The sequence below is a fragment of the Olea europaea genome, unplaced genomic scaffold (genome assembly GCF_002742605.1).
Source record: "Olea europaea var. sylvestris unplaced genomic scaffold, O_europaea_v1 scaffold69, whole genome shotgun sequence".
Lineage (NCBI taxonomy): Eukaryota > Viridiplantae > Streptophyta > Magnoliopsida > Lamiales > Oleaceae > Olea > Olea europaea.
The window spans coordinates 816,279-826,844 of record NW_019265290.1 but is presented as its reverse complement, the minus strand read 5'-3'; the positions used below and the strand labels follow the sequence as shown (position 1 = coordinate 826,844).

The following is a 10,566-nucleotide window of genomic DNA, read 5'->3' as shown; positions in this document are numbered from 1 at the left end:
AGACATAATACCATTAAACAGTTAATATCGAATGGTATAATCTCTATTAACTATGTGAAGTCAAAAGAAAATTTGGCTGATCCTTTGACGAAAGGACTTGCAAGAGATCAAGTATACCATCTTTCGAGGGGAATGGGCCTAAAGCCTATTGAATAGAATTACTATGACGGAAACCCAACCTTGTAGATTGGAGATCCCAAGATCTTGGTTCAATGGGACAACTAAGTCATAAATGATTCGGAATAAAGCACTTATTCCCATTTCTAAAATTTAAAGTGCTATGTAAAATGTGTATAAGGATAAGTATACATATATACTTTTAATGATTCATAACCTTGAGATAGAAAGGTATGAGATCACCTATATAAGTGTGAAATGGGGCCGTTTCTACGAGAATTCGAGGCTTAATTCTCTTAGAGCACTTATGAAACCAAGAGTTGTCCAGGGCCAAAATGGACTCAACCATGAGAACCGAATAGGTTAGATGAGTCATGGTGTTGGTACAGTTGTTTGGTTTTACACGAACGGCTGGATGGTTCAAGACATCGCGTTCACCAACTAGCCTAGTAAATCCGATTGTATTCAACTAAAGAAGGTTCAAGGCCACAAGCTACCTATCTTGATGCTACGACTTGTCGTGTGTACTCCGTTTCTTAGAGTCTGCATTTCATTTTCATTGCATTCGCTTTGTGTTGCGCATATCGAGGGATTTCCATTCATGTGGGGGATTGTTGGATATTGGTTAAATAAATTGAGAATTGAAAATCGATTAAAGTTCGTATCGAATTCGGTCAAATACTCAAAAGCTCGACTCAATCCGTTTAGGCAAAATTGTTTGCCACTTCGCCACTTCGGGGCGCACAAACGGGGATCGACCTGCCCACCCCTTCATGGTCTATAAATAGGACCCTTTGGGTGTCCTATTCCTCACAGTTTGATATGCAAAAACGTCTCTCATCCTCTCTTCTATCCAAAATCAAAATCATTTCATTTATTTTGATTTTCTTTCATTTCATCTGTGGAGTACATAAGCCGTTGTATCTTGGGAGTCGATTGCCGAAATCCGTAGGCACCGTTGCGGGGCAAATTCGACTTAAGGACAAAGAGTCCAACTCTTGCCTCGGCTTTGTCACCATCATTATACTTATTTCGGCGTCACTATTCACAAAATTCTTCCAACATCTTTGTAGTCCAATTGAAAATTTAGTCTTTTCAATATCATGAAGTCCAAAACCATTTCAATTTGAGACCCAATTAAAATCTTAGTGTCAAAACCCATTTTGATAACAAATTCTTCCTGCCATATTAAATTATAATTTGCATAAATGTCCAACAATATTTTAGAATGTGCATTCTAGCCCTTAAATCCTATTAATTGTGCAACCAACATTTTTCTTTAGTTCAATTAAAGTCCTTCAATTTTCGAAGTGTGACTTTGATCCAAAAAATTGCTGATTTCATTTAATTTTATCATTCTTCCTTTTCAATTGCTTCAAACGAGTCCTTCACTAAAACAAACAAAATTAACTCAAATTAAGTGTACAATTCTCTAATTTGACGACATTCAAGTTTAGTAACGTGGCGTAAATAAGTGCACAAAATGAACTTATCAAGTAGCAGGCCCGCATCTGGCATCTCCTACTCTAGGCGCCTCTAATCTTCGATTCTACATCGATTCGTTGTCCGCTCCTTAATCTCCTTAGACCACCAACCGGCTATTCTCCTAGTAATCCCCAGATGGTGAAGCCCCAATTTCAATTTTCCACCAATAGCCAGAGTGATTTTGAATTTTTTCCCCCTTATTTGTTGTTATTTCAATTATTGTTTATTGTAATGATAGGCTACTTTTTCCTTTTTGTGTCTTTAACATATGAAATGAAATTAGCACTTGGACTTCAATTGCTCAAAGAGGCATAGACTTTTAGTGGATGGTGGACCAATTGCAACTTGATTTTGGCTCTCTAGGAATCTGTAATTGCAAGTTCAAGTTGCTTAAAATTTGGAAATAGCATAAATTGCATTGTGAAATTGCAAATTGTCCGTGAATTGATCGTGTGAAATTGTGAATTGGAGTATTGAAATTGGACTGCGAATTGATTATGTGAAATGTGTATTGCACTGGATTGATAGTATATATTGGTATTACACTGTGAATTCATTATGTGAAATTGCAGTGGATAAATGATAACACAATTGTTTATGTAGAGAAAGATATATTTTTTAAGCTCGATAATGAAATTATTGTACAACGATATTGAAATATGAAAACTTGTAAGGAACAAGTTTAATATATAAATTATATCGTTTTTAGTATTGTTGTAATATTATTTTATTTTTTTATCATCATTAAATCCATAATCAAAACCTCGATGTTTGGCGTCGAAAAATGTTGCCCACATTGAACTAAAATTCTGACTCCGCCCCCGTGATGGTTCTTGCATTTCCATACTCATTCTCAATTATGGACTGAATTCTACCCACTGATTCTCCACACTAAATTACTTAATAATATGGAAATGAACCCCAGGAAACGAATGGCAAATTAATAATCACGTTGTTCATTTTCCATGAGAACAATCATGAATCAAGGTCGTAAATCACTCAAACATGGCAATTGCTCGTATTTGAACATAAAGTGTCTTAAAGGCATAATGGGAAACGGAAAAAATACTCGTTGAATGCCACCCAAAAGCAAAATGAGAACTGATACACTTATTTACACCATTAATTAGGATATTTTGTATCACTTTTCATAAATTATCGCATAATCTCGTATATTTATCATTTGTCAAAGTAAAATTCAGTGATTGAAATGAAATTAGAAGAAAGAACTAAAAGGGCTAAATGGAAGAAATTTACAGTTCGGAGAACTAAAGTGCAAGTTTTCCACAGTCAAATAAAACCACAAAAAGATGATTGAAGATCATACAAGATCAATTGGATACAATTAGAAGTTAAAGAAATAAAATATATTTAAAGTATTTCTAGAAATCAATTTCAAACCGCACGAACTATACTCCAAAATTGAGACCTATTTTTCGCATTGTAAACATTCGAATTGCAAGCTATGATTTTTGACATGTAATTATATATACCTATATTAGATAGTCCAACCTTAACAGGCTAGTACGAGTCAAATTTCAAAGACTAACATTTTTTAATTGAAACTCAAAAGGTAAGAAAAATGTATGCTGTTGCAGTGCAAAAAATGTATTTCAAGTAGATATTTTTATTAACATTACAAAATCTACTCTAAAATCTTGATGATCTTCAGACATTCTAGCATATTCAAACTCTCACAAATTCGGTAATTTATTTACATAGGAGGGCCCGAATAAATTGGTACTTCAGCCAGGGAACTTTTTGCCCCTCTTCTGGGAAGTCTTGGCAAGAGCATCACAAATCTCTCTTTTTCTTTTGTTATTGTTGTTTTGGTTATCCTCATTGATGTTTGATGAATTCTTCCCCCGTCCTTGTAGAGCATCTTTTATGAAAAACTTCAATTTCCACAAGGTCGACTCACTCTGCATGAATCACATAAACAAATCAGTTACTCAACAATCTCCGAAACAAGAAGTGCATGTTCAGTATTGTCCAATCCTCCCTAACAGAATGCCATAAAATAAAGTTGTGAAAGGGCAGAAACAGGCTTTAGAACCTGAACGTCCATGTTAATTTCCACGTCATCCCTGTATGCTTGAAAGTCCGGGTTACCCAGGGCAACGATTTCCACTGCCTTGTTGATATCCTCAGGAGATAACTTGGCAATGGCACTGCTGAGTCTTCTCTTCTCTTCAGTCGACATCTTTCTGGAAAGTAAACTTCAAAATTAAGCACCAGGATATGCATCTAAACTAGGAGATTGAACAACATTGCATTCCTAATTACTCTCTCAAAAGAAATAAGTTCCAGCCATGTCAACATTGCATTCTATTAATTAATCTGCAGTAGTGATGCCTTGATGAAGGGGAAACGCTGCATCTAATCATTTGCTATAATCATAACCAACTACATAGTATTTTCTTAAGATGAGGTTCACATTGTTTTTAATGATAATGTTAGGTGACCATCTCATTCATTAAATTTTGCGACTGAGATTTCCTCAACAGCAAGAGAAAGATTTCGCATTGTTTATTAGAAATTAACAATGAAATCACAGAAAATACAATCTCACTTTCACAACTGTCGATAATTATTTAGCAGACATTTTGAGTATTAAGAGAGTTTTATTGGAAATAAGGCTAGTTTTTGTGTTATTTGTTTGCTTGTGAGTGTTAAAAAGATATAAGCATAATTAAGTAAATAATATTTACGATGAAAATATGCAAAAATGTTAGACAAGAGAACTAAGTTCATGATCAAATCACAAATATGACAACTGAGATCTCAGCATGGAATACAAAAAAATGGCGCACTAATTTAACAAGAAAATGGTCCTCATGAAAAGAACTGTTAGTGCTCCAAAATCCCATTAATATCACTTTCTTGTTTTTCTGTCTTTGTACCAATTCTCTCACCACCCTACTAAGGGAGTCACATATTTTTCCCCGATTTACATATAAAGTGGACCCTCTCTTCCATATTCTGAAATATTCTAAAATGTTCTCACATAGCTGTTGACTGGGTGCTTCGACTGGCTTGATGTCCGGTTTGGGTCTAATAACATGCTTGAGACTTAATTTAAACAAAATATGTTACGATTTTATCATGATAAGCAAGGAAGATTAAAATGTTAGAATCTCTTGTGTCAACGTGTCCTCAGTTCCTACAGATGACCCGTTTTGTGCATTTAATATTTCCCCTTGAATTCCTAGAGCGCTTGGGGAAGCATGGCTTGGCCAGTGATGTGCATTATTAAGATAAATTGGGATAAATAAATTCCTACATAATAATTCATAGCATACGAAATCAATATTTCGCCACCATTTAGCAAGGATGTTAAAACTAAACGAATTGAACACATTTGATAATTGAGAAAATTCATCCAGTTTAAACCAGTACTATACGAATTTTTTCGCTGACATGGAAACCAAATAAAGTGCAGAATTATCACCTAGTTATACATTTAGTCAAACGATGCAAACATAATTTCACAAAAAAGTTAAGATCAAGAGCTATGTTCCATCTGTAAGTGGATAAATGACAAACCTGCAGTTTTGAAGTACCATATCTCTGAGTTCTTCCAGATGCACCTCAACCTGGTCCAGCTGTAAAAGATTTAAATAGTTTTCAGACTTCCCAGATTTTCTTAAATAGAGTGGAATACAAATGGGAACACCCAGATATAATAATGCAGGATGAAATTTAGTAATTCGAAAAGTTCTATTTTTTTCTTGGACATATTATCTTCACAGACCCTGTTTTATTATTAACTACCTCTCCACTTAAATCTTTGGCCATTTTGGCATGAGCAACATCTTGGGTGAGCTGCATATCAAGCTGCATCTCAGCTTCTTCTTCGTTCCGTCTTTTTTCCTACAAGAGTTTTAAATATCAGCCAGTGATGCAGAAATAAATTATCAAATAATTTTAATATGTACCCTCGGCAAGGGATACCCGAGATGCAATGAAGTTAATGGTAGAGTATCTAACTTCTCAACAAAAGGTAACAAAGATGCAAAGAGGTTCAAGACCTCAGCTAATCATTATGGGCTAATTCTTACTCTTTATTACTTATCCAACAAATAAAGAAACTACTAAGTACCTCTTCATCAACTTTAGGCAAGAGTTGCAGCCACTTTGTCTCAAACTTATCTAACAAAGTTTTGGCCATAACGTGGACGTCATCCCTTTCATTGTTATATTTCATCGCATTCGTAAATATCAACCTCACATCTGCAAAAATCTCTCGAACATTCTTATAATCGTTACCATCCTTAGCCTCCATTTTGCTTTTAATAGTACTGAAGTCCATGGGCTTCTCAATAACCTAGTATATATCATACACAACATATTATAAGAAGCCACGAGTTGAAATAACAAAATAAGGGGGGGAAAAGGGAAAGAAGCAGCTTAATAACCAAAGGAGACTCTAACAAGTGATTTAACAGAAGTTAAACTGACAATGTCCTCATGGCTTTCATTCTTTACGTCTCCAAGATATATAACCAACTCCCTGAGGACTGCAACCTTTATAAAATCCTCCCAAGTTTACATGTCTGCCGTGATTTTTCTTTTAGTTGATGGGGCGTGGGGAAAAGTATGGATGGACGAATAAATAAACTCCATATTTGGATTGCCAACATAGTCAATATGCATTAAGGAAATTAACACAAAGTTAACGGTTTTACCTCATAGTAATCGTGCAAACCAAGACCTACCACATCCACAGGTTGCATAAATGGTCCTGCCCATTTGTGCTGAGTTATCTGTCAAGGATAAAATCAAGTGGGAGTAAGTAAACAAGCAAAAGCGGATATTATACTTCAGTGGAAATAAAATGTAGGGAACTGATGGGATCAGCAGGAATTGTCAAGTTTTAATATCATATCCCCACACACCAAGATTGAGAATGATTCAAAATGAGAGTATGAACACTTTAATTGATTGCGTAGGAGAAAAGGATGAACCACACTGCACTCAGCAACTTTTGATATTTTATCAATATAAAACTAAGGTTTAAGGAATTATGAAAGAGACAAGTTTCCTCCATTTATTTATCCGGTCAGCGGTAACTACCAGTATATGAAACAAACAATAAACATCAACGAACACCTGAAAGTTAGAATTATTTGTTCACTCACATTAAAGTTTGTGCTTTGGAAAAGAATACCACATGAATAAAGAGTAAAGCCAAACAAATGCTTCAAAAAATTAATGTAGGCACCCACTTCAAATAATTGAATAATAAATGCAAGAAGAACCTGATGTTAGTTGGAGGTTCATAGACTACCTAAAAGATGTCCAATAAAAATAAGGCAAGAACGATGCTAAACACCATAAAACTTTCACAGGGCCCCCATGTGTAAGCAGGCACAATAGAAGGCTACAAACAATATTGCAAGGATAAATGCAGCATTTATGATCACCTGGCGTAATATCATTCCAAATTGGCGCATTAGCTCTTGCATTCTCTTACCAGCAGCCGCTTCCCTACTGGCTGCATCTTGTTGCCTCCTCTTAAAGCTGGCAAACAGCTTCTCCCTATCTTTGTCCTTCAGAACTGAGCTACCTTTCAAAGTGTTTGGCTGCTTTTTATTGGCAGATGAATAAAATTGCTCAACCTCATTTAAGTTTTTCTCTAGCTGTAAATACGAAGAGATTATAATTATATTATTACATGTACAGTTGTCAAAACTACTCCTGGAATCAGAATAGCATTTCCCACTTGGGGAATACAGTAGTTGGTATCAAATTGTAAAGCAGAAAGAATGAACTCTAAAATAATAACAGGGATCTTGAATAAAATACACAAATAATCAGATTATTTCTACAATCCCAATGCAATAATTTCAAGACAAAATATAATACAATGAATCACCTCAAGAGACAAAATGCAGAAACAGAATCAAAATCAAATACAAAATATTAAATTTGATGTTCATATCTAAATTTCACCTGATTTACTTTTTTGAAAATCTCGTCCACCCGTTGATTATAACTCTCCACATCGGATAAATTGCCTATGGTTTCTTGTGGCACCACAGCAAGGGAATCACCATTCACTGTTTCCATCTGTTACTCAACAATTTGGGTCATGAGAAAATAAAATTACATATATATTTTTATCAAAGAAACACCAGAATTTCACATATAAAATTATCAAAGATTCCTTTTTCCCCCCGTTTTTACTCCAGAAACCCAAAAATAAATGGCTAATTTTTTTTCTTTTTATGAAGCAACAACGAATAGGTATCCATAAACACAGATTAGCTCACGAACACGTATAATTCCTTGCGTGGGGGCGCGCGCATCTTCGTGTCCAGAAAATTCAGCATAAAATCGACATAACCGAATAAACAAACAAATTGATAGATGCCTAAACGTTAATATTAAATTCATATGTGCACTTACAACAATTCGAATTTCAAAATTAATTGAAAAAAAATTAAGGCATTAGATTACCAGGGTTTTGGGAAAATCGACGAAGTAGAAGAGAAACCAAAGTCTATGTACTGAATATTAATGCATCTGTGCTGTCTATCTGTAGGTTGCAAAGTACCAATTTTTTTATATATTTTTTAAACTCTATGCCCGATTTCTTAATGGGAAGGATTAGTCTAGTGGTACATTGGGGATCCATAATGGTATTCAAAATGGACACATGGAGCTCCCTTATTGGTGGGGTGTTGACTGGGGGATCCCCAATGTACCCATAGCATGACCCATGGAAAAAAATCAATAATTACCTCAGATTAGGTAAATAATTATTTTTAGGTTGGCGTGGAAGAGGAATTAACTGCTTTCATGGTCATTAATTAAGGTTCATATCTTTATTGATCACTGAAATTTAAAATATCGAATTTTGATCATTGAACTTAGATTTTTGCATTTGATTGTTCACTGAAATTTAAAATATTGAGTTTTGACTATTGAACTTTAAATATTATTGTACGTTACTTAGTGGCATAAATATTGAATTTTGAAAAATGTCAAATTTACAGTGAGTAACGTACAACATTTTTCATAGTTCAGTAGTCAAAACACAATATTTTAAAATTTAGTGAGTGATAAATGTGCATTTATTCAAGACTTTAAAACGATGATATTTTAGTTGCTTCTTGAATGAATTATGATCTAAATTATTGCATTTGGTGTTAAATAGATAAAATTCAATAACGGTACAAGAAATTGAAGGAAATAAGCAAAAGTCGACAAAAATGAAGAGAATGGCTAAATCGTAAGAGATCCAAAGTTCGAGAACTAAAGTGCAAATACTCAAAAATTGTGTCGGACCTCACAATAAAGATTCAAGAGTTCTCGAAGTCAATTGAATAAAGAAATACATCAAAGGAATGAAATATAATCAAATTATGATCACACGTCAAATTTCAACCGAAGAAATGTATATATCGTTTTTAGACTCATATTGAGACCCACTTTTGACGTAGTAAATGATCGAATTTGAAAATGGTGGCCCTTTGAGTTAACTTTCCAACGCATCTTGAATAGCCTCATTCGGATATCAGGAGAAAAAGTTATGATGAAAAGACTGAAAGCCATGCAGTACGATCGAATTGAGGACAGGGACCAGGCGCTATCCCATAGCGGCCAAGTGCTACGTTTCTGATTTTTTTTCGAAAGTCAACTCTTAGGCGCTGCAATCATAGCACGCCCAGGCGCTAATATGAGGACAGGGACCAGGCGCTATCCCATAGCGCCCAAGTGCTACGTTTCTAATTTTTTTTTTCGAAAGTCAGCTCTTAGACGCTGCAATCATAGAGCGCCTAGGCGCTGCCATCAGCGCCTAGGCACTACCTGAATTTGTTCGCGGCGCTGACTCCTAGCGTTTAGGCGCTGTGCCGGGATTGCTTAGGGCGCGTTTTTTGGGCCGTTTTGAAGTCAATAAAAACTCTATTTTCTACACAAATGGAGGAGGCACCTATAAATATATCTTGTTCACACTTTTGGAGGGATTCTTCACACATTGAGAGGCAAAATTACATAATTGGAGAATCAAAATAAAAGAATTCAAGAGAACAAAACAACAAGCAATTCAAGGGTTGAAGCATAAATTGGAAGGGGAAGAAAATCTTGGTGTAAGATTGATTTCTTATTCTAAACACGCCGATGTCTTCCATAATAATTTCATATTTTTCTTTCATTACTATGAGTAGCTAATCTGATTTTAGGACGAACAATGTAATTGATTTGGGAACCTTTATTTTTTTTATTTGAGTTCTTGTTCGTTATAATTACATGTGTGAATTTTAATCATATTCTCAATACTTTGAATTTTCTGGCCAATTATTCAATGATTTCGTGAACAATAATTGCGTAGAGATGTGAATTCTTGTTTAGACCACATATTCAAATTAGGTAAATTAATATAACGTATAGAGATACCTATATTAATTGCTGCGATCCTGTATGAATTCTTAGAACTATTATTTCGTTTAAATAATGTTGATTCGCATAAAGATATGGAATTGAATGATTTAAATAGGTTCAATGAGAACTCGAGATGGGTAAATTGAATACCATAGAAGAATTCGACCGAACACTACTTTAGATTTTATGAATCTCGATATTAGAAGTAAAGGTGATCAATATGTGAAGTTGTTCCGCCCTAATACCCATTTATTATTTGAATTCTCACTCATTTTCCGTTGCACTCACGAACTTTTAAGCAGTTAGAATAAAAATCACTTTTAATCATTGTTCTCGTTTATTTTCGTCAAATAGAAGTTAGAAATAATAAATTGAATATTAAAGTATAGTCATCATGTTAGGCTAGCCAGCATATTCCAATAAATTCTAAATTCAAACCACTCCCCCCAATTGTTTTGATATCTTATGTGTTAGGTGACCCCGCATATTCCAACAATGTTAGAGATTATAGAAGTTGTTATATCTTATATAATTTTGGGAATTTTGGGTTGTCGTCGATATAAGTAAGCTAAAACT

The 10,566-nt window shown here is 34.6% G+C and overlaps 1 protein-coding gene across 2 annotated transcripts; it reads right to left on the bottom strand.

The window, feature by feature from the left end:
* Window positions 1-3,176: 3,176 nt before the first annotated feature.
* LOC111390557 (transcription factor GTE1-like) lies at window positions 3,177-8,172 on the bottom strand. 2 transcript variants are annotated; one of them, XM_023015612.1, is made up of 10 exons: window positions 8,065-8,140; window positions 7,882-7,913; window positions 7,558-7,674; window positions 7,029-7,244; window positions 6,291-6,368; window positions 5,705-5,929; window positions 5,377-5,475; window positions 5,149-5,207; window positions 3,659-3,809; window positions 3,177-3,524 (listed from the first exon to the last, which is right to left on the bottom strand). In XM_023015612.1, exons 3-10 carry the CDS (start codon window positions 7,672-7,674, stop codon window positions 3,348-3,350), a joined length of 1,122 nt encoding a protein of 373 aa, XP_022871380.1. In that variant the 5' UTR covers window positions 7,882-7,913; window positions 8,065-8,140; the 3' UTR covers window positions 3,177-3,347. The 2 variants fall into 2 exon arrangements, with proteins under 2 accessions (XP_022871380.1, XP_022871379.1); XM_023015611.1 differs by lacking the exon at window positions 7,882-7,913 and having other exon boundaries at window positions 8,065-8,172.
* Between the last annotated feature and the right edge of the window lie 2,394 nt (window positions 8,173-10,566).